The following is a 23,614-nucleotide window of genomic DNA, read 5'->3' as shown; positions in this document are numbered from 1 at the left end:
CTAGATTTTTAACTCCACTGTGCTTTTGTTTAGATGAAGATGAACATTTTACTTTCTTTCACATCATATCATAGTAGGAAAGGTCCACTTCAGATTGACTGTAGACCATCTCTCAGACAATATCATGGTATTCTTAAAAATAACTTTAAAAATGAAAGTCCCTTAAATTTCTTATTACAACAATATCGTTTATAAGTCACATTTACATTGATATCAAAAGGAACACTGATGTAGAATTTCCAAATTAAAGCCCCATGAACCAATTATATACACGTCAACAGCAACAACACGGGGGCTGGTTCGACCGTGTTCGTCGAAGTGGAGGCTGACTAGAACTTTTATCCAACGTTTCACTTTAAAACCGCGCCAACGCAACTTGACGCTAAATGTCTTCCTTACAAATCGATGGTCGCGTCCTGCCGGGCGGGCGTGACATCATATAGCAAGACATCGGTTCAGGTGGCGCCAGCCAATCACAGTGGCCCTCGCTTGACGGACACGCCGCCCACAGCCAATGGGACGTGCCCGTCGGTCAGGCGGGGGCAGGACCAGCGCTGACAGGTAGAGATGTTGGGGCGAACACAGGAACAGCAGACGGAGGGGAGAGTCGGTCGGCCCGTCGGAGGAGAGGAAGTGTGAGTTACTTCTGCACCGCGGTGGGCTTTCTGATTCCGAGGAGGAGTGAACATGGCGATGCACTTGTACCACTTGAGCAGTAAGCTGCTCGAGGACACTGTCGGGACAATGAACGACAACCTGACCTCCGTGGTCCTGGCGGCCTCCGTCATCACCCTCACGCTGGGATATGTGTCCAAGCTGCTGCTCCAACAGGCGCCTGGCAACGAGCCGGTAGGTCAACACGAGGAGACAGGGAGAGAGAGAGAAGAATGAGTGTTTGACACGGTTGTCACGTTGACAAATTAATCACTGTCAGTTTCTTTCCTTCTGCAGAAACATCCACCTTACATCCCCTCCAGCATCCCCTTCCTGGGCCACGCCATTGCTTTTGGGAAAAGTCCCATTGAATTTCTCGAACATGCATATGACAAGGTAACTATCATGCATTCACTGCAGAACTGGAACTATTTGTCTGCAGCCATTTTTGTTTAAATATTTTATTATTATTATTCAAAAGAACAAATATGAATTGCTCCACCTTTTCAAATGAGAGTGTTTGCAGGCTGTCTCAGTCTCCTGATGTGTTTAGGGCTGCAGCTAACGATTATTTTCACTAGAGATTCATCTGTTGATTGTTTCCTTGATTAATCGATTAGTTGTTCGGTCCATAAAATGTCACACAATTGTGAAAAGTGTTGATCGTGTTTCCCAAAACCAAAAGATGATGTTTGGTTTCGTCCACACACCAAATATATTCAGTTTACAGTCACAGAGGAGCAAAGAAACCAGAACATAGTCACATTTAAGAAGCTGAAATCAGAGAATTTTGACTTTTTTCCCCATAAAAACTACTAGAACCGTCAAAACGATTATCAAAATTGTCGCCGATTGATTTAGCGGTCGATTGCTAATTGATTAATCGATTAACTGTTGCAGCTCTACATATGTTCAAAATTGTTTGTAGGTTTTTGGGACAAAACAAGCAGTGTTAATATGTCAGAATGGGCTTTGCGAGATTATAATTTTTAAACAACAAATGGACCAAACTGTCTCTCATCTAATGTAAGAAAGTATTTTACAGGTTAACTAGCTAAATAACACTTTTTTATGTTGCAGCCCTTTGTTTCAGTGCACATACAATCTTGAGCGGACGTTTTTGTACCTTGTTCAGCATTTTTTTTTTTAAACGACAACGTCTACTTGTGCCACATCAACCCTAGTTACGTGTACATGGCGTATGACCTCGAAGTTCTTTGAGGCTAGAAAAGGGTGAAATTGTCTAGTAATTCGTTAGGACAATACATTTTTGTATTGACCCTCGTATCTCACCTCACAGTACGGACCAGTGTTCAGCTTCACCATGGTGGGGAAAACGTTCACCTACCTGCTGGGCAGCGAAGCGGCGACGCTGCTGTTCAACAGCAAGAACGAGGATCTGAACGCCGAGGACGTCTACTCCAGACTGACCACCCCGGTGTTTGGCAAAGGAGTCGCCTACGATGTGCCAAACCCTGTGAGTCTTATCTCGGATAAAATAAATATTAAAAATCATTGTATATTTGCTGTTGTATCAAATCAGCTTTAATACAAACACTCTCTTTTAATATGTTGCAGCTATTTCTGGAACAGAAGAAGATGCTGAAGACCGGACTCAACATTGCTCGTTTCAAAGACCACGTGAAAGTCATCGAGGCAGAGACCGTCGAGTACTTTGAGAGATGGGGAGACAGCGGAGAGAGAAGTGAGATCATTGACAGATCACGTCATTGACAACACGAATGTTCGAGCGATAGGAACTGACTTTTAAGATCTAAAAAAGATATTCTGGAGTAATAACCCAACATAGCTCATTTTATGCAGATTATCTGCTAAAGTGAAGTTTTTTGGTTCAGTCAGTTTCATCTCTAACTGTCATCGCATGTCATGTGTTAAGTTACTGAACAACTAGAATAAATAGAAGCCAATGGAGCCATTAACAAGGGATATTAGGTACGTGCGCAGGTTCAGTGTTTGCCTGTGTGGCTGACTTGGGTTGTATTGACATCAGACCTGTTCGAGGCCTTGTCGGAGCTGATCATCCTGACGGCCAGCAGCTGCCTCCACGGGAGGGAGATCCGCAGCATGCTGAACGAGCACGTGGCCCAGCTCTACGCCGACCTGGACGGAGGATTCAGCCACGAAGCCTGGCTGCTGCCCGGCTGGCTGCCCCTGCCCAGCTTCAGGTAGGATGGCCCCCCGGACGAAAGGCATCTGCACACGGTCAACACCACATCTGCCGCAGGGTGAAGCAGCTATTTAGACATCCCTGCAAAGAAATCAGAGCAGTAAAACATATTTAAATAACGTTTTTTTTTTGGTTTGCTAGGAAGAGGGACAAAGCTCACAGAGAGATCAAGAACATCTTCTTCAAGGTGATTCAAAAACGCAGAAAGTCTGGAGAGACAGTGGACGACATCCTGCAGACCCTCATCGATGCCACCTACAAGTAATGGAAAAAAAACCCAACATTATTCACTGTGTGCTGCAGTCCAAAACGTCCAAATAGGCAAACGCTTTAACTGCACCATTTTCTAAACCCCCTAAAGAGACGGCCGGCCCCTGAATGACAGTGAGATTGCGGGGATGCTGATTGGTCTCCTCCTGGCGGGCCAGCACACGTCCTCCACCACCAGCGCCTGGATGGGCTTCTTCCTGTCCAGAGACAAAGCTCTGCAGGAGCGCTGCTACGCGGAGCAGAAGGCCGTGTGCGGAGAAAACCTGCCGCCGCTCGACTATGATCAGGTAAGACATGATCAAGATACAGATGCTCGACATTTCATTGAGCAAAACACATTCAAGTACTGGAAGTTACTGGAATATATTTGGTGAAAGCCTCATCGACCGCTTCCCAGAACAAAGAAAAAAGAACATTATTAAAAGTATTTCAGGAGGCCGGGTGTCAAGAGTGAAACTAAACTAGACACGCTCCAATTATTTTCTACACATGATGACGTGAGATCAGTAACAAACGAAGGATAATTTTAATACTCCCTGATGAATTGTCCTGGTGTCCCCCCCCCCAGCTGAAGGATCTGAGTTTGTTGGAGCGCTGTTTGAAGGAGACCCTGCGTCTGCGCCCGCCCATCATGACCATGATGAGGATGGCTCGTTCTCCTCAGGTTAGTCCGACTGGATGATCATTCATATTTCATATTCTGTACATTAGTATCATTTACACCTAGAATCCTAAATCAACAACTGCTTCTCAGCAGTTGTCTGCTGAGAAGCAGCTTGATTATCCTCTCCTGCATGCAAACATAAGGACATTCTCCACCTGCGTCTGAAGTTCCTCCAACATTTTGTGTGTAATGACCCCCCCCCCCCCCCCCCCCCCCCCCCCAGACTGCAGCAGGCTACACCATCCCCGCGGGCCACCAGGTGTGCGTCTCGCCGACCGTCAACCACCGCCTGCACGACACCTGGGTGGAGAGGATGGAGTTCGACCCCGAGCGCTACCTCAACGACAACCCCGCTGCGGGGGAGAAGTTTGCCTACGTGCCATTTGGAGCCGGTGAGAAATATAATAAACACTTAAAAACAGAATATTTTGTATGAATTAAATGAGTTCAATGTCTCTGTACCTTAAACACAAAATGCTTTCACTCAGGTTTACTCTCGTTTGTCAGCAACGCACTGTCAATATCAAAATATTTCCCTGATTGGTTATTTTCCCTTAAAAAAATTAGCTTTAGCTTAATAACGTACGTGTTTCTGAAAACAAGCTGCATGTGCCTGAAAGAGTTTAAAGAATAGGGTCAGTATTTGATGAAATTCCTTGTAGCTTTTAAAGGGAGACAAACTTGAGATTAAATGCTGCCAAAGAAATATTGAGGCACACCAGTCAAACCAAATCCAAACCATAATCTCTTTGTCTGTTTTTCAGGCCGCCATCGCTGCATCGGGGAGAACTTTGCCTACGTCCAGATCAAAACCATCTGGTCCACTTTACTGCGCATGTACGACTTTGACCTGGTGGATGGATATTTCCCCACAATCAACTACACCACCATGATCCACACGCCTCACAACCCTGTCATCAGATACAAGAGGAGAAAACAGTGAGAGACCGAAGGAAGGCAGTGACGGAGGAAAGACACGTCCTGTGTGTGTGTGTGTGTGTGTGTGTGTGTGTGTGTGAGTGTGTGTGTGAAGTGGATCGCCACGTTTCCTGGGACTTGATTTGAGGAATGTTTAGATGAAACACACTTCGCTCCATCTAAATACCTAAAGCTTGTGCTTTTATGCTTTCCTTTATTTAGAGTCCAGATTTTTGTCCGTCAACATAATAAACAATTGTTAGATACTTGTGTTTCCAGAGCAAAACACACCTGTAGTGTGACTCTGACTAGCTCATATTCACAATGTGAATTCTTAAAAAAATATTTGAAGTGTGACCAGTGTGACCAGCAGGTGGCAGTGCTGTTCAGTGTTCAATGTGACATAGTACCAACACTACCTTTGCTTTCCCTCATCACAGGCTTGTGCTTTTCAACAATATATTTTGGTTTATTTCGTTGGTGTTTTTTGTGGTATCTCAGCATCCAATCGACACGACCTAGAGCTTGTACAGATGGAAAAAGTAATTTATGATCATGTGGTATGAATAACAATGTCCTTGCATTATTATGCCTTCTTTAAGAAATAAACTTTAAAAACAGTTTTGCCTTCTTGTCACATTATAACTCAGTAAAATTAATAAATAGCAAACATATTGCACAACATGAATATCTCATTACTAGAAATATTTTTGGACTGCTTGCAAACTCACATGAAAATGGCTGGAAACCCCTTCAAAAACTGAACAGCAACTAAGGATGAAAAAAGTGGATAGAGACATTGACTTATGATCTGATCAATGTGAAACAATAGAAGAATTGACAATGTATGTTTCAAAAGAAAAAACAGGTGATCCTTTGTAGAAAAACTTCTTATTTTGCATTAAGATCCAATAAAATATTTTCCAGCTAGGTGGTGAATACGAAATGAAAAGTGCACCACTCATTCAAATAATGTAGTCCTCTTTATTTCAGTTTTTGACAAAATACCCAGAAAATTCAAAAGCTCCTACGCTTTACAAAAATACGTTCTCTACAAATGTCCTCTGTCGTCTGTCCGCCCTAAACAAAACACAGTGTAGTGTAGAATATCCAGTAGCAGCCTCCTTTAAACAGTAAACCCACACATTCTCTACGTAACGCTCCACCCATACAACACAACATAAATTAATCACAAGGTCTTAAATTAGCATTAGACAAATATACATGATTGTAGTTCATCCACGACAAAGAGGCAGATTCAATTACAAACGTAGCTGTTTTCTTTTCAAGTGCTGGGCAACAAAGAAGCCTGAATACAACATGTCGTACGTACGCTAATAAAAAAAATATGTTTTGGTCCACACATGGAAAGATACAGTCCACACCAGAACGATAGAAAACAGCGGAGCGCTCAGCACGAGAAAAAGGCAACTGAGTTTCTTCAAGCCAAAGTAACTTGTCATCATCTTATCTCCTCAAGCCAAAGTGCAATTGAGCATACGAAGAAGCACCTGCGAAGAAAATGAAAGTTAGTTAATTGGACATCAAAGCATGGGGCTGGTTTTAAATGTAAGTTAAGACTTGTCATTCCTCAGCATAACAGTAAAATACCAAACTAGCCAACATTTACCGATGTTAAGAATATTATAGACACAAAACTTCATGACAAAAACCTTTGAAACACATTTCAAGGCTTCTGCTGATACAAAATGTCGCTAATTTTTGGAGTTTGAATGAATCTGAATTTCACAAGCAGTTAGTTAGTTGTGGTTAACTGCTCATTTAAACTCATGAAGTCTGAGTTTAAGTTGATTTTTAATCTAATTATTTCAAATCAAAAGACGTATCTCTATGTGTAACATGTTTTCTAGGGAAGTAGGTTTCCTATAATCCTCTTCCCCCGATTACAGTAACAGGATTTCTTCCATACGTGACATTTCAAAAGATCAGATTCGTGCGCCAACCCCTGTCGCCATGAAGTGCGTGTGAAGTCACTGTGCTGCTGCGTCTGTTACCTGAAGTCACGCTCCCCAGCCTCCGCTGCAGCGCCTCCAGTCTGGAGATGTAGTCGGTGAGCGCGCGGTCAGGGTCGTAGCTCTGCAGGTGGGAACAGGTGAGACCGCCGTGGTCTCCAGCCACGTGAAACCTGCACGGCACACAAACAACAACAACAACAATCTCCTCTTCAGTGACAGAACTGGCCAATATTTCATCACAACACATCTAAAAGTTTTTCATAGCAGCCTCGTTGTATGTTGTACCTGTGAGGGGTGGAGGAGATAGCCGATCGGGGAGACTCGCGTCCACTTCTCCCCCTGCTGCTGGAGACTCCTCCTCCGCTTCCCTTTTCTCTGTACATCTCTACGCTGCCCGGGTGAAGATACGGTGAATCTCTCACATCCGTACCTGCGAGAGATAAAGAGAAAAATGTATTGAACATCACTTCCAGATGATACCCTCCGTCAGAAATAGTAAAAATATAAGTTATATTTTGATTACTTGATGTCTGTCCTGTTCCGTTCTTGTTCACGCTGCAGAAGGCCGTGGAGCTCATCCCTGTTGCCTTATGCCATCGCTTCACTAGGAAACGCATTCTGCATTAACATGGAAAAAAAATGATAATTTAAATGACAGTTAAAGTCATAATCTTCGTTACTACACATTCATCAGTTATCGGCTGCCGACCTGGAGAGGGCGATGGAGACCCGGACGGCAGAGCGGAAGCGCATCAGCCCTCGGCGGCGCTGGTTGAAGGACTCCAGGCTGTGGAGCGACGGCCGGCTGCCCATCCTGGAGAGCAGCGACAGCGTGGCCTCCTCACACTCCTGGAAACCGCCCAGCAGTAACAGCAGATATTTTTTCTGGTAGATCAGTGCTTTGCGGAAGCTTTCTGACCTCAGGTACTTCCCATACATCCTCTGTGAGAGATACACAGGAGACAAGAAAACATTCAATATTGATTTACAGAATTTTCTCTACAGACTAATTTTCTTTTTCAACAAACTACCAAGTCCTCTAATAGAAGTTGATGTTAAGTGATTATTAGCAGAAATTAGCCAACCTTCAGTGCAGCATTGTCAGCCTCAGGTCCGGTTATCTCTCGCAGCGTGTCCGTCCTGATCTCCCCCCTGAGTCGGGCCACCTGGGACTGAGCCAGATGTAGAGCTTTCTCCAGACGGACCTTCTCGCGAGTCCAAGCCTCCCGCTCATGGGAAAGCAGCATACTGTCCGAGTCCATCTTTGACGCCCCTTTCCGGCTGCTGAACTGCAGGAGGAAATCAAAATAATCAAACAATTCTATTTTCAGACACCTACTGCATGGCTCAATGTGCTAAAAACAAAAATAAAGTTGATATTAAACATCTCAGAGCAGATTGTACTCTCATTCTGTCATGTACTTACACTGTCTGCTGCTCCCAGTCCAGCCTGTCTATAACGTCGGAGCTCCTCCTCCAAGCGCAGTGTGTGGTTCCTCAGGTCGTTCTTCTCCTCCGTCAGGCGGCTGACGAAGCCCGTCAGCTCAGCGTTCTGCCTCAGCAGCCGCTCGGTCAGGGAGCTAGAGGAGCTTGAGGAGCCTCCTGCCAGCAAGGACACACTCTGGGGGAAAACACAGCGGATCACAAACGTGCGTGGCCCACAACAGACGGCAAATGTTTGCAAACATGAACAGTTAATTTGAAGATCATAGGCTCATTGTTTGTGTGAGTGAAATTAATTCTGCAAATATGTTTTCACAAGATTTTGATTGTGCATATCCTGGACAGAGACAATCTGAAAATATTCACAAAAACATTTCCTTACCTCAGGGATGGAGGGTAGACCCGGGGATTGCTGCAGCAAAGTTATGACCTCATCAACACTGGACTGCACCCAGGACAACTCTTCACTGTCGACCTCTGCAGTCAGTCTGTGAAGATTCAGAACATATAGACATTCATTTTAAAAAAGCAAATTTTACATAAGGCCACATAGGAAAAGGCCTGTATACCACAATGCATCAACGTTAACTTACGCTGCATATAAACTAGGACAAATTGTTCTTAAGCAGCATCAGCAATCTGATCTGTTCTGCAATCTGTTAAACCTGTAATAACTATATTTTTGGTCACACAGTGAACCTTGTTCAGGAGACATAAAGCAACATTACAGTATTTATTTGGAGTTGTGTTTAAGGATACTAGACACATTTAAGTCCAGTATTGACTTTCTTTTTAGTTTTTGGTTTTCATCTTTACCAGTCTCTTTATTTACGTAGTGGTTTAAAGGAAACAAAACAGTTATGTTGAGCACCATAAAACCAAAACAACAAGCTGAAAAACATTCTAAGCACAAAATCAACCCATTCTCACATTCAAGTAGTCATGTGATCCACTGTTACCTGCCAGTAGTTTTGTTTGCCATGCTGCGGATCTTTGAGGAAATGAGGTGGAGTTTTCCCACGACCTTGTCGACTGTGCGCCAAGAGCCGTGATGTGGTCCACCGGTGAGACCCGTTGGAGAGAGCTCATGGTGGGGTGACGGGCTGGAGCCGGCAGACTGAACATCTCCACTCTTCTGCTGGAACACCCAGTCTTTGGTGAGGTCGGTGGACGCTCTGTTCGATACGGCCTGCTGATTAGATAAAAAATAATATGGCTTTAATTCTTCCTATAATCACTAAAATGTGAGGATTATGTGATGTTGTAACTCTTACAGCGTGGCTCTCGGCCTGCTGAGCTCCGCTCCCATCCCTTGGTCCTCTCTGCTCTCCGACTCGGGTCAACCTCTCCTCCAGCCTCTCCTTCTCCTCTTCCAGGCTCTTCCTCCTCTCCCCCTCTCTCTCCAGCTGCTCCTGGGTCTCTGAAATTCGTGCTTCCCAGTTCTCCAGCTGGGCCCGAGCCTCCTGCAGCGCCTCCTCGTCCCGTCTCGACCTCTGGCCTGCCAAGGTCAGCTCCTCCTCTTTTCGCACCACCTCAAGCTTCTGGGCCTCCACCTGACTGAGGAGATGCACCACCTAGAGAAGAAGAAGAATCAGGTTAAACTAAGATAATTTTTTTTTTTAAAAAAGGTAGATGTTTGACACTTAATAATGTTACAGCGCGTTTCAGTTGTGTTTACTGATGTGTGGTAACCACTGGAAGATATTTGATCCAGCTGGGATCAAAAGTGTCTGTTTAAAAAAAAAGTTGTATGGCAGAATTGTCCTTCCAACTCCTGACTACAAATGCGTGAACCTCTGATTGAGTGAAAGCATCTTTTTGACTACTATGCAGTTTATCAACATTTATATTTTTGTCTTGGGGCCATTTGGATTAAAGTTCAGTAGAGAAAACCACAAACATCCCACCTGTGCGTGCTTGTCATCCAGCTCCCTCTGCAGTCTTTCCAGCAGACTCCCGTCCTCCTCGAGGCCCCTTCTGTCCTCCTCGACCTGTTCCCCGTTGGAGGAGCCGTTGTCAGAGAAGCGACCCGTCCGCAGCTCCCTCTCCCTCCCCAGCGCAGTGCTCATCTCCCGGGCTTTGGCTCGCTCAGTTTCCAACTGGACCTGAAGCTCCTGGAGGTGTCTGTGGAGACTCAGGCGCTCCAGCTCAGACTGCTGGGAGAGCTGGGACGAGTCCCTGCGCTCCTGGTCAAGGGTCAGGGTCAGCTGGGCCACGCGGCTCTTCTGCTCCTCCAGACTGAGGTGGAGGTCCTAACAGGAAAAATAGAAATACAACTTACTTAAGATAATAACCATAAAGTGGAAACGGTTAATGTAATGCTTGCGAGTCCTTAAAAGTTTTCCAATAGTAATTACTCCTCTTACCTCCAGTTGTTCTCGCTTATTCTCCTCAGTTCTCCCAGTTCGACATTTCTCCTTCTCCATCGCCCACTGGAGATCTCTGCCTCGCTTCTTCTCGTCTGTCAGCTGATCATTCAGCGCGTCCACCTCGGCAGCTTTCTTTGATACCTCTGCCCTGTAGACAAAAGATCATTTTAATAAGGGGAGAACTTTAGTCACGTAGTCACTATAAATCTCCAAATTAAAATCTGCTTTAATTGGTCTAACCTGAGTGTGTCCAGCTCTTTGAGGTGTTTGTGTTGAGTTTTGAGCGTCGTCTCAAGCTCTAGTTTAGTCTGGAACAGTTCACCCTTCAGCTCCTCCACCAGCAGCCTGTCGGCCTCTGTCACTCCACCCGCTCCTCCTCCTCCTCCCTCCCACTGCTCCTTAATGCTACATTCACCGGTCAAAGACACTGCAGGCTGGACGCCTGAATGACAGTGATTAGGGAAAACATCAGTCACACAGCATGTACAAAAATATCATATTAAATCTGCAGTCAGAATTTTTTTTTAAAAAGTTGAAATCTGTGTTTATGATTAGGTTGTGACATATTCCAGTGTATTTCAACACAATATACTAGCAATAAAAACGATTTTTTTTTTTAGTTTTTAAACAGTTTCACCTTGATGAAGTTGCTCTAATTGACCACGAAGCTGATGAATCTCAACGATGAGACTAGACCGCTCTGCAGTGTGGAGTGAACCCATGGCGTCTCTGTGGTGGGCGTCCTGTAACAGGATCCCAAAAAACAACAACATTAAAAAAGCAACATAATACAATGAAAACAGGAGAAAAAATTATTAGCTCTGCTCAATAATGAGCAGATTTATCACGCCTGGGTATAAGTAAGAGATTGACAATATCATGTCCATCAGTAAGTGGCGTTGGTGTTCATAAACAGCCTTTCAAACATTAAATGCCATAGTTGACATAATGTGGTCACCTTTTTATTTATTTAGCATCATTATTAGTATTCATATCGATTCATGCCCACAAAGTTTGACACAGTGGAGTAATGCTAAAGAGATAGTCCACTGATTTGGTAGTGCATGTCTATAACGTAGGTCAGGATACAGAAATCCTGACTCCTCAAAAACTCTGGATCCTATTCTTTTTCAATTACAGCTGTGATTACTGACCTGTTCAGCCAGTCTGCGCTCCAGCTGATTGAGGTGGATGATGGCGTCGCTGGTGTCCAGCAGGTCCAGCTGGCTGTAGAGGGTGCTCTTCAGCACGCTTCGTTCCCTCAGAAACACCTGCCTCACTGCTTCCAGGAGCTCTGCACGCCAGTCCACACCACCCGGCGCCTGCAGCAAGTTCGAGACAGATATCAACACACAAGCAAAGAAGAAGATTTGTCCATCTCAAACGACAAGGATGACAACTTGACATCTGAATCGACCATGTCGCTTTTAACTGGCCCTTGGCAGGTTTCCTCTACCTGTGTTTCTCTGCGTGTCTTCATCTGAGTGATGAGGCCCTTGAGAGAATCCACGGTTGCGAGCAAATCTTCTCTTTCCTTCACCCAGCCTTGGACATTGAACTGGTTGCCCGGCTCGCCTCCAGAGAGCGGAAGCTCTGACAGAGAAAGAACCTGCATCCCCTCCTGGTGCACCTCACGGAGCAACAACTAAAATGACAAACACCACACAGAAATGTTTTTTGGATTTACCTTCGGTCTTTTCTAGGTCAGGAAAAAAAGAAACAACACACACAAAATACTGTACTGACAGTATTGTATGAATCAGTGTTTAAATCACTATAGTAACTAAAATCCAAGATGATAATGAGTCTCCGTTAATTTTTTTCAGAGCTCTCGGCCATAAGCAGGGGTTTATAATAAGTAGAGGATGTACTTTGATCCGGTCAGGCATTGGATCATCAGTTTCTCTCCTGGCGCCCTCTGGAGTTGTCCTGAACTCCTGCTGCAGGCTTGGGAGGTCGTATCCAGTCCGCTGGCTGTAGTCAGAGCTGCTGTCTGCAAGAGCACAATATGAAATTTAAAAAAAAATTGAAAATGACTACAACGCAGTCACATATGCTGAACTGAGCTCCCCTGAGCTTTATTGTTACACAAACTAACACTGGAAGTTGAAACCAGAACAGCACACTGCTCTCTGTAGATGATTATCTTTATAGCACAATTTGTTAATTAAAGCGAAAGCCCAAAACACACGGTCGATGCTAAAAAAACAACAACATTTCATCATTGTCAGTTTTAGTGCATTTCTAGTTCACAAAAATGAAAAACATTTTCATCTTGTGTGAAAGTGAACATTTGTTCACAGTCATTAGTTATTGAATGTCTTGTATCTTACCACTGGTGTATCCATCTTTGAACTGTGGCGTAGGACGGTCTTGTCTTGATGCGAGAGTCTACAAATGATGACATGATATACAAATGATTCCTTGTTTGTAGACAATTAATGTACAAAACTTTTCTGCAGGTGGGTACTTAGTGTTGAACAAAACAACTGAATGTAAGCAGCTGCAACAATTTATTGCTAAGCCAATTGACAGAAAATTAATAATAATAGTTCTCATAATTGATTAACTGTTGATTGAACTATTGACCTTCTAAGTTTTACATCATTCAATATTTTGGTTCTGAGCTTTTGGTAGACCAAATTAGCAAATTAAAGATGTTTGAAAAAGTCTCCTGACATTTTTCTGAATAAATTATTAATTGAAGAAAATCTTTGCTGGATTAATTGATAATGGAAATAATCATTTGTTACAGATCTAAATGCAGTGCTCATTCCTGATTTCTGAAACTGTGTTATGCAGTATTTACATAACAGAAGTGGGTGCAGCATATATCACTATGCTAGTGTTTAGATGAATGAAAGATGCACCAGTTCATAAAACCGGTTCCAAAATCCATAATGTTACAAGACAGAATGCAACTTAAAGTCTTAAGACTTAAAGTATTTACTGCAGACACATTGTAAATACAGTATCACACTGTGTCTTTCTTGTTTCCTGCCCTCACCCCAGTAGAGCGCAGCTTGTCAATGACGGCCTTCAGGGCTTTACACTCATCCTCCAGTGCATGTGTGTCCCTCCGCAGGTTCTCGCTCTCCGAAATATGCCGAGCCTCCATGTCCAGGATTTCTGCTGCATGGAGCTCCTGCATCTGCACTATCTTCTCCTGAAACTCACCGATCACCTCCTCCATCTCCTCTTTGGCGACAGACTCGTTTTCTGGACTGAGACGGGACATTTGGAGGGGTTCGGTCTGTGTGAACGAGTCTGCAACAGCCAAATGTTGCTGTTCGATGCTGCTGTTTGGCCGGGAGCTGTGAGATCTGTTCGACGACTGGCTAGAAGCAACAGAGTTTTTCTTGGACAGAGATGGTTTATCTTTGGCACTGCTTCCCTTAGCGATCGGCTGTTTGGCTCCTTTCCTCTTGGGCTGGGTGGTGGCGGAGGATGAAGCAGAGGACTGTGGCTGAGGAGACGGAGAAGGAGACGGCGACGGAGATGGAGATAGAGGACCAGAGTCTGCTGGTTTCATCAAAGCTGTTTTCACCACCTTCCGCTCCTCTCTGAGCTGCGAAATAGACAGTTCACGGACGTGCAGCTCATCCTGGAGTTTCTCATTTTGCTGCCTATAGCTGTTGAGTTCTTCTTTGGTGGAATCCACATCCTTGATCAACTGCTGGAGCTCCTCTTTAAGTTTGGAAATGGAAACTTCACGGACTTGGAGCTCTTGCAGCAGTTTCTCATTGCGCTGCCTGTAGCTGTTCAGTTCTTCTTTGGAGGACGCCACGTCGTCTCTGACCTCCTGCAGCTCCTGTTGAAGCTCTGTCCTGTCTGCTCCTTCGACAGATTTTACCTGATGCACAGTTATACAGAGTCAGTCAGTTCTAGATAAATATAAATACATTGATAATACTGTACATCAAATGTCAATGCACAAAATGAAGTTAGAACGCTCCTCTCTTACTTGGAAAAGTTCTCCTTTAAGGTGAGCAATGGTCATTTCCCGCTCCTTAAAAAAACAGGATTGTATGTGAGTAACATGTGTATGAATTAATATTTACTATTTACTAATATAGCATAATAGAAATAGAAAACTGAAAAAAAATTATTTCTAAAACACATCAAACTATTCTTTAAAATATAAGCTACAAGAACTCAAAGCATCAATTTAAAATAAAGTGAAAATATGCATAGATACAGATGTATTTCACAGTACAGGGTAAATTTGAGATATCCAGCTGGCTGTGTACCTGCAGCAGCTCCTGTAGCTTCTCCAAACTCTCCCGGCTGCTGTTCAGCTCCTCTTTGGTAGCTGCTGCCTCATCCTGAGCCTCCGTGAGTTCCTGTTGAAGCTCGGATAGCTTGACTTCCTCACTGCCACTAGATGATACCTAAAGTGACCAGGTTGTAGTGTTAGACAGGACTAGCCAGTAAGCACGTCTGTTCTGAATGTGTAGTTTTGTTTTTTTTGTCTTACCTTTTGAAGTTGGTCCTGTAATATTTCTATCGTCACAGTTTTTTCCTAGAAAGAAAAGCAGACGATGGTCACCCAACAAATACTCTCACAATAAGTAAGAACACTGATGAGCTGTTTATTGTGACATACTTGGAGCTCCTCCTGGAGTCTGCTGCAGCTCTCCTTGTAGCTGTTGAGCTGCTCTTTGGTGGCCAAGGTCTCGACTTGAACCTCCTGTAACTCCAGACGAAGCTCTGACACAAGCGGCTGGTCATCAGCAGAGGAGGCCTGATAAAGAGGTCACAAAGATCCAGACCTGTCAGATCCAGAGCTGCCTTTGTCTGAGAGACTTGTATAGAATCCAGATACCACTGCGCCACGGGATTTATGTTTAATTCCAGTGTATATGTAAGTATAATCAAGTCTGTTCTTATAAATCATGATCTGAAGAAGAAAACTGAAACCAGTTGGCATTTTAATCAGTATGCCTGTCTGAGTCTGCCTTAAGATCTGTGACCAACACCTTAAGGTTGTCTGGACAGGCTTAAATTTGACATTTATATAAAATATTCTATACTCACTCTATCACGAGTCAGACCAGTTTTTAGAAATAATAAAAACCGAAAGTTTCAACATAAAAACACTCACAAACTAACCGACTAACAATTTATGCTTTAGTGGAAGGTTACACGCAGGGCTATTTGTGTCCAAGCCCGAAAGCTCGAACTGTTTTCACGCTGAACTCTTACGTTCACAGCTGCTGAAGTCCTCTGGTGAGTACTCGACTTCATCTGACTGAGCAGGTCCATGAGCATGGCCAGCCTCTTCTCGTACTCCAGCACCTCCTCCTCAGAGCTGGAGAGCAGCTGCTTCTGGAGCTCCTGGTCTTTCTGCATCCCACTGAGTCCCACCTCCAGCTCCAGAAGCTTCTGGGTCAGATGAACCACCTTGCCAGTGGAAACTTGTGTTGGTTGACCCAGTCCACTGAAATCCATTTTGGGAATACCAAAGTCACCAAAGTCATGTACACGTGGCTCCACGTTGGGCTTTCCTTGTGGGTCTGCGTGTCTCTGCACGTCCCGGTTTTCTCTGGATCCCTGTGCCTGCTGCTGCTGCTGCTGGAAGACCTCCAGAGTGGCTTGGCTGACCAACGCCCCAGCCACTTTCTCCCTCAGATCTTCCTCCAGATTGGAGACCCTCCGTTGGAAACCATCTGCGTGGCTTTGAGTTTGCTCCACGAGGAGGCGACAGCGACTTATTTCACTGTCTCTTTCGGCGACCAAGTCCTCAAGCTCCTGGATACGGAGCCCTAGCTCTTCCACCCTGGACGTTGCGCTCTGCTCCAGAGCTTTTACTTGGGCCTGCATGACTACAAGTCCTGCAGTCTTCTCTCTGAGAGCTTCTTCGAGTTGACCCTCTGAACTACCCAGTTTTTCTGTTTCATCAGCTCCCTCCCTCTCTTTAAAGCACCGATATGTCTCCAGCAGCTTACTGTGGTCTGTTTTCAGTGTATTAAGTTCTTTGGTGGCCAGGTCCATTCTCTGCTTCATTTCATCGTACTCATCTTTTCCTGGCCCCCATGCACCACTCCCTGGCTCACCCTTGATGTCCTCGTCCTCCTCTGCAGCCTGTTTTTGCTCGATATTGGCCAGTTCCTGCTGAAGTTTGTCTATGACTGCATTCAGTTGGTCAAGCTCCTCTTCACTATTCCTCTTCAAGCGCTCTTGCTCACTGCGCAGGCACTCAACCTGGGACTCCAGATCTTTTATCAGCTCATCCTTCTCATCAATTTCCTACAGAGTAGAACGTAGATATTATCAAACCACAAAAATACCAGATTTGAGGAGTCCATGGGAATACAGCTGTGTGATTAAACCTCTGAGTCCCCATTTCTTTTGGCCTTAATTAATGTAGTTTTCACTGGAAGATTTCATTGAAAATTTCTGAAGTTTTTCAGAATACAAGTGCTGTGCAGAGATAGAAAACTCAGAGTTTTAATAAGCCACCTCAAATGAGCAAATGATCACCTCACAACAAAAGATGGTTCTGTGGATCTACTTACCAGGACAAAACAAGCACAAAATACCCCAGCAAAAAAACACGAGCCAACAAAACTTAAAGTGAACATGAAACCAGGGAACACACACTTATGCACTACCACGGAGCTATGCGTATTCGAAATAGACTTTGGCTCTATTTCGTATATGCATATTGTGTTACCTTGTTATCAGAGGCTGTTTCCATGTGTTGAAGCTTAGTGATCTGTTCATTAAGAAGTGCTATTTGCCTGTCCTTCTCCTCCATCACCTTTAAAAGTCAAGAGATTATAATGCCATGGCTATTAATAAACACGTCACGCTAAAAGTCCACTCAGAGTCTGCCTTGTGGTGGACTACTGAAGTTCAAAAAGTAAATCAAAGAATACATGTATCCGTCTTGCATCTTGCAAAGCAGAGTGATGAGCAGAAAAATCCTTCAAACTAAAGTTAGCAACAAATTCCAAATTAAAAAACCTGAACGAGTATTTTTTATAGTTTATGAGCAAAAATATTCATCTACTTTGGAAATGATAACATCACATAAAGTATCTATTACTTCTGTTGGGAGCAGTTTTTGGTAAAGCCCGACCGATATGGAACGGTATCTGGCAAAAAAATTAACGATATACACTCTGACATAATAAAAAAATTATTCGTAAGATGTCATAGACATAGAAATGTAATTAAAAATGTAATTAAGGCTTTATTTTATTAGAAACATAATCTGCATTGTTAATTCCGTAAAATAACATTTTAATATTGAAGTTTTCATAAGTCTGGGAAGGCTTATATCGATTGATGTAATATGCCAATCGTCGGGCTCTAGCTTGTGGTGTTACTGTTTTTTGGTCAACAGTCTAATGTGTGTACGGTAACCGGTAATTTAACTTTTGCACTTTAGTCGAACAGTTAATAAAGTGACACATTAGCTTAACATTTAAAGTGTTAAGAGGACAATTGATTAGTACAGTTGATACAGTCCTTCCACTGTCATCGGACAGCCAGACTTCACCTCCCATTTAAAGACATGACGTCTTAGCGTCAGGACGTGTGTTTACCTGGAGCATGCTGTCCCTTGTTTCTTGATATTGCTCCTGGCTGCTGATCTCCTTGCTCTGGATCTCCATCTGCATTTGAAGCTGCTGCACCTCCTCGCTCTTGTTCTCCAGCTCCTCTCGGAACTGCTCCAGCTGCTCCTCCAGGTTACAGATCTGAAAAAACACGCAGATATTATCAGTCTTTCTGTTCACGACTTAATATTTACTGTTCTACTTTTAATAAGGTCTTATTGTTTTTAACATCATTTAGTATCTTTATATGATCTTTTTTTAAGCTTCATCCTTTTTTTCATGTAAAGCACATTGATCTGCATTTGATGCTATGAAAAGTGCTATATGGATAAAAATTATTATTAATATTATCATTATTATTCATCTGCTTAAACAAAAATCCACAGATCTTTATACCATTATTTATACTATCAAATAATATCTTTCCCTGTCTGTCTGTTTTCTTTATGTTCAAGTACGGTTTAATTTTTGCTTTTGGCAGAGTATAATAATGATCCAAGTGTCAACAAATACCTCTTTCTCTTTGCGCTCCAGAGCTTCTCTCTCCGTCTGTAGCTGAGCCTCCAGTGTGGAGTGTCTGGTCTCTGTAATGGATGCATGCTGCTTCTTTTGTTCCACCTGCAATTCACGCACATTAAAAACGCATACATGAAAGAAAGTATTTAGCTCAGCAGTTATTTTACGACATGCGCAGCAAGACATGAATTATAAAAAATGAAACAGATTCTTAAAGGGAGATAGACTTGTTTAGATTTTTATAAATGCATTTGTCTGCCCTGTATCGTCACTGGAACTCACTTTGGAACCAACGGGAGCATTACCTGCAATCCTCACTCGCTCCCTCACTATCTGCTCACCACACCTCCACAAACACTGGGGGGGCAATCTTGGCAGTTGCTAGCCAGAGCTCACTGTCATCTCCAACAACAAAGTGCTGAGGCGGCTGAAGTAGACCCACCCACACATTGTTCCCCTTTTCGGTGCATCTCACTCCTCCTCCCATTCCTCCACTAGCTGTCACCTCATCTACATGCTCTCACACACACACACACACACGCTATTTTTTCAGGTTTTTCTCTATTGCAGTCTCTGCTTTAGCACATCGTTCATCTCCCCCTCCCTCCCCCTCCCTAACCTTCTCCAGGGAATCAGCGCTGGCCAGCAGGGCCTGCTCCAGCTCGCGGATGCGGCTCTCCAGCTTGTCAATCTCCTCGTCGCGCTCTCGCAACTCACGACGCAGCTGCTCTGAGCTGAGCAGCAGCTCACTGCACCAATCCGCCTTCTCCTTCAGCTGGGAGGTCAGCTGGTCCACCTGGTAGTGAGAGGAAGAGAGAGAGAGAGGAGGGGAGAGGGCGAGAGAGGAGGGGGGTTGTTTAATGAGATTCGTTCTCAGACACCACTCGCCACAGCGTAGCTGGTACATGTACAGCTAGCTGGGAGGTCAGCTGATCCACCTGAGAAAGGAGGGGGCCAGGAGAGAGAAGAGATGCAGGCACAAAAGGGGGAGAGAGAGATTTCATTCAGGGGGACACAAACCACAGAGCAATGCATTAACCAGGAGGACAGTTGGTAGGTAACTGATCCACCTGTGAGATGGCAAAACAGCAGCAGATCAATGAGCAGGGAGTGGAATCAACAGGAGGAGGGTTTGATGAGGATGAACTTGAAACTGGGAAATGAAAATGACATGTCCTTATTGTATAAACAGTTTCTACATGGTAAACTCTCCACTGCTCAATAAAACAAGAAAAATATATTCCCTCCATCAAGGACTGACTTTTTTTTATGAATACTGTTGTTTCAAATTTTTGAAGATCAGAAATTCAGAGATCAGAGATTGAATTCAAATCAAGATGAAACTGCAGAAAGGCTGATGAAATACATTCCCTCACTGGCAACCCTTCATTAAATATTAATAATTAAGTATATGTATTCATTTCATTTCTATTCATGTTATTTTACCAGAATGGATGAATGGAAATATAGTCAACACCACATTCAAAAAAAACCCTTTTTGTTTTACATATCTTCCTTTCCTTAATGAAAAATACAGCCATAATTATGAAGACATTTAGAATTTCAACAATGCAAAAGTAACATTTGGTCTGATTTTGACAAAAACAAGCTTGAACCTTAGGTTAGTTCACTTATTCGATCCACATCGTATGTTCTACTTTTTAACTGCTTTGCTGTTGAGTTTTGCACGGGGACATTTCAGGATGGATCAGAGTGAGAGCAGCGGACAGAAGACGTTGTACAGTAGAGATGAACCAAACAGGGGAGCAGAGAAAGAAAGGGATGCCAGAGATGGAGAGGGTAACTAATCGCTACAGGGTTGGGCAGGATTACTTAAAATGCACTAATTGCTCTCTGGGGGAGACTAGACTCTACATGAAGCTAGAAGCAATACCTTTAAGGTTAATCCATCCACCTGCAATAGCCACGGGAGAGAAAGGCAGCGGCATAAAGGAGGATGGAGAGTTCAAGGGCAAAAGGGGGAGGAAAAAGCACTTAGTGATAAAAATGTGGCATGAGTCTCTGGAAATTGTAAAAGTGCTAAAGGTATTAGTCAGCGTGTTTAAAGCAGAGGTGACAAACACAAGGAATCCAAAAGACAAAGCGACCACAGCAAAGGTTAAAGCTGCAATTGGAAATAATATTATTCCAAGTCTTTATCTAACTTAAGAGGAAATGAACTGGTTATGAACTTCATGCTTCTGTGATCAGGCAGGTCAAAAACAAAACAAGGAAACTTCAGTAATTAAAAACAGTATTGTGGGAAAGGACAGAATGTTTTGATATCAACGAGTTATCTTCCCCTGAATGAACAACTGACTTATCTTGTCAAATGATGTTTCAGATTGAAACAGTTGATTTTCTAAAGCTGATTCTGTTCATATAAATTATTCAAAGAAGAATTACTTGAATGTAACAGTTTCTTTTCTTTATGATAAACAGGGTGTCCAGATAAATCAAGTGCATTGCTTTGCAAGCAGATTACTTGTGCAATTCCACGACATGACAGTATTGATCAAAACTGCATTTCTCGTTGCCCAAAGAGAACTGGGGGCCAGACAGAGATTTTTTTTCTTTTTTGAAATGACAGACTACTAATTTAGCAGCAAAACAGCAAAAGCACATTAGGCACAGAAAATACACTACATCTACGATGAAACAGAAACAGCAGTGATGAACTGATGGAATATCATTCTGTGACTTGGTGACAATGCTAAGAACTTAAATGAGCAGGTTACAACATGCAGGTCATGTACAGAGGGTGTAACGGAGATATTTTGCCCTGTTTTATTGCAAGAGATTATGCTGATGAGACCGAATCAAAACAGTAAAGTTGTGGACGTACAGTAAAAACCAAAAGAGCTTAAATATGCTACAACACAGCAGAACTGGGGGAAACAGCAAAGTCAGGTTATAATTCTCTTTGCGTTCTACACAACAAACTACCCTTTTCACATAAAATTAAACATAAATTAAATGTGTAGCTTTAAAAAATATATATTTTAATTCAGCCTGTGACCTGTCACCATTACCTGACATGAGTATTCACTTCTGAAACCTTACGTCAGGGGTCACGTTACATATCATGTAATTTCCCTTGTCAAAATGTATGTGATACAGACACATGGCCTTATTTTTGACAGACTTAAAATCAGAGTAAAATCTGCACCAGTGCAGAGATTAACATTAGCACTCCCCATGTATAGTGTAATTGATTGCAATATAACCCACTACTACACAACTTACACAAGATCACAAGGACAATCATTAATCCCACTCTCATTCACCTGCTCAACACTCCCACTATTTGGTATCGTTTTCGGGGCAGCACAAGTAATTCTACCAGCTCTTTTGTGCGAAAGTGTTGTCGCCACAACAATGATGTGCTCAGAAATTGAGCATCTCTATTACTGCCTGGTCCACACAGTACAGAGCTTTCTCCCGTTACCTCTCGGTTCCTTTGCTCAGAGCCGCCCTGGAGCTTCTGCGGATTCTTCAGCTGCTTCTCCAGTTTCTGGATCTCCTCCTGGAAGAAATCCCTCTCGTGTTCCCGGTCCACGGCTTGTTCCTGGACATCCAAAATAAAGACGGAGAAATAAATAAAAATGGAATAGGAAAATGTTAAAACAGATATTCAACAAATTGGACAGGAAAACAGCATTTACTAACAGTTACTAAGAGCAACAAACTGTGCAGCTGAATGACATTGGAGTTCAGTGTCGCTTACGTCGAGGAACCTCCGGTTTTTCTCCAGCTGTTTCTCCAGAGCTTGGATCTGTTGTTCCAGGTCTCCGCTCTCTGTCCTCTGAGCGTGTTCCAGCTCAATCACCTTGTTGACCTGCTCCTCCAGCTCTGCTTCCAGTAGCTTCACCTGCTTCAGGAGGTCGGTGTTCTCCTTCTCTGCCTGACGCTGGACCTCCACCTTCTCTTTCATCAGCTTCTCCGTCTCCTCCAGCAGATCTAAAGCACACGATAGATGGACGGAGGAGAGGTTATGGCGTCACTGTCTGGCACTGAAGGTGGTTAAAGGGAGTTAATAATTTTCGATTTGATTTCATCGATGAGCAGGATGCTGAGATGATCTGAAGAGTCTGAAGTCTTTGAGCCTTGTAAATAGATTTTATGACAGTTTTGCTTTTTGCAATGTCGATCATCTTTCTGGTGCAAAATCAAGGTTTTCAAAAAGTTTTTATGTATTTATATATATATTTTTTCATATATTCAAGTTACTTTTTCCACTCCATCTGAATAAATGCGTAACGTCAGACTCTTCTAACATCTCAGTCAGCTTCCCAGCATAACGCCCTGCTACCAAACACGACCACCCATCACGGCACCTCTTTGCCCTTCTGCTGTCACCAGTGAACAACCCCCGCTGGGTCACCCAGGATCAAACCCCACAGGATTAGTGCAAAAGTGAGAGAGTGCAAAGGTGAGAGAGTGCAAATGACAGATAGATCAAACACAGTCCAGACATAGCAATATCCATGCCCAATAAGCATTTACAGGCAGGGGGGAGAGGGACTTCCTGAACGGCCAATCATCTCACTCGAAGAAATGCAGTAAACACAGCATCGACACATCTAAAACATACATAAAGCATTATAAAAGATCGAGTGAAGTTGACTGACAATTAGGAAATAATGACTACATATAAATGTCTGAAAATTACCTTAAGTTAATCATGCTAATATGAGTGCTAACAGTGATTCGAAGACATAAAAAATGACAAACCAGGACAAAAATCAAAATGAAAAGCCAAAGCGGAGGTTAGTGATTTGAACTGAGTGAGTTTGTGATCCCAAAGCAAGCAAGCTCCAAGCTTCTTTTTTTATTGTGAGTTGCTGGATTAGGGTTAGAGAAATAAATACTGTGACTCAGCTACAGTGGACAATTAAAAGAACATATAGACATGACCGAGCCATGCTCAAAGTGGACACACCTGCTTCAGGTGCTGCAACCATTGCAGCTTCAACTAGGCCTACAGGAGAATAAGAAAGCACAGGAGTTGAACATGCTCTTTTTTGTCATGACAGGAAAACTCTAAGACA

At 43.3% G+C, this 23,614-nt stretch overlaps 2 protein-coding genes across 7 annotated transcripts in view; one reads left to right on the top strand and one right to left on the bottom strand.

Annotated features, from left to right (window-relative positions):
- The first annotated feature begins 553 nt into the window (after nt 1-553).
- LOC118291669 (lanosterol 14-alpha demethylase) lies at nt 554-5,315 on the top strand. Its single transcript, XM_035620028.2, has 10 exons — nt 554-849; nt 952-1,050; nt 1,955-2,131; nt 2,233-2,359; nt 2,666-2,840; nt 2,984-3,103; nt 3,204-3,399; nt 3,681-3,776; nt 4,000-4,168; nt 4,541-5,315. The coding sequence occupies exons 1-10, from the start codon at nt 688-690 to the stop codon at nt 4,717-4,719; spliced, it is 1,500 nt and encodes a 499-aa protein (XP_035475921.1). The 5' UTR covers nt 554-687; the 3' UTR covers nt 4,720-5,315.
- A 343-nt stretch (nt 5,316-5,658) lies between these two features.
- The window catches only part of akap9 (A kinase (PRKA) anchor protein 9), a 53,573-nt gene continuing 35,617 nt past the window's right edge, over nt 5,659-23,614 (bottom strand). For 3 of the 6 annotated variants that reach the window (XM_035620022.2, XM_035620024.2, XM_047330011.1), the window contains 31 exons: nt 23,506-23,544; nt 22,291-22,523; nt 22,012-22,131; nt 19,183-19,359; nt 18,561-18,665; nt 18,036-18,188; nt 17,159-17,245; nt 15,688-16,731; nt 15,089-15,226; nt 14,960-15,004; nt 14,733-14,873; nt 14,447-14,491; nt 13,490-14,335; nt 12,816-12,873; nt 12,354-12,475; nt 11,939-12,127; nt 11,637-11,804; nt 11,120-11,225; nt 10,723-10,924; nt 10,480-10,630; nt 10,021-10,365; nt 9,388-9,687; nt 9,073-9,305; nt 8,496-8,601; nt 8,097-8,291; nt 7,756-7,959; nt 7,380-7,612; nt 7,194-7,288; nt 6,956-7,100; nt 6,710-6,840; nt 5,659-6,205 (listed from right to left, as the gene is read on the bottom strand). In XM_035620022.2, the coding sequence (XP_035475915.2) occupies nt 6,162-6,205; nt 6,710-6,840; nt 6,956-7,100; nt 7,194-7,288; nt 7,380-7,612; nt 7,756-7,959; nt 8,097-8,291; nt 8,496-8,601; nt 9,073-9,305; nt 9,388-9,687; nt 10,021-10,365; nt 10,480-10,630; nt 10,723-10,924; nt 11,120-11,225; nt 11,637-11,804; nt 11,939-12,127; nt 12,354-12,475; nt 12,816-12,873; nt 13,490-14,335; nt 14,447-14,491; nt 14,733-14,873; nt 14,960-15,004; nt 15,089-15,226; nt 15,688-16,731; nt 17,159-17,245; nt 18,036-18,188; nt 18,561-18,665; nt 19,183-19,359; nt 22,012-22,131; nt 22,291-22,523; nt 23,506-23,544 (6,200 nt within the window). In that variant the 3' untranslated portion in view covers nt 5,659-6,161. The remainder of the gene's footprint in view (nt 6,206-6,709; nt 6,841-6,955; nt 7,101-7,193; nt 7,289-7,379; nt 7,613-7,755; nt 7,960-8,096; nt 8,292-8,495; nt 8,602-9,072; nt 9,306-9,387; nt 9,688-10,020; nt 10,366-10,479; nt 10,631-10,722; nt 10,925-11,119; nt 11,226-11,636; nt 11,805-11,938; nt 12,128-12,353; nt 12,476-12,815; nt 12,874-13,489; nt 14,336-14,446; nt 14,492-14,732; nt 14,874-14,959; nt 15,005-15,088; nt 15,227-15,687; nt 16,732-17,158; nt 17,246-18,035; nt 18,189-18,560; nt 18,666-19,182; nt 19,360-22,011; nt 22,132-22,290; nt 22,524-23,505; nt 23,545-23,614) is intronic. The other 3 variants (XM_047330010.1, XM_035620026.2, XM_035620023.2) reach the window with 3 other exon arrangements.

This window comes from Scophthalmus maximus, chromosome 22 (genome assembly GCF_022379125.1).
Source record: "Scophthalmus maximus strain ysfricsl-2021 chromosome 22, ASM2237912v1, whole genome shotgun sequence".
Taxonomy (NCBI): domain Eukaryota; kingdom Metazoa; phylum Chordata; class Actinopteri; order Pleuronectiformes; family Scophthalmidae; genus Scophthalmus; species Scophthalmus maximus.
The sequence above is the reverse complement of the archived record's forward strand: the minus strand, read 5'-3'. Positions and strand labels throughout refer to the sequence as shown.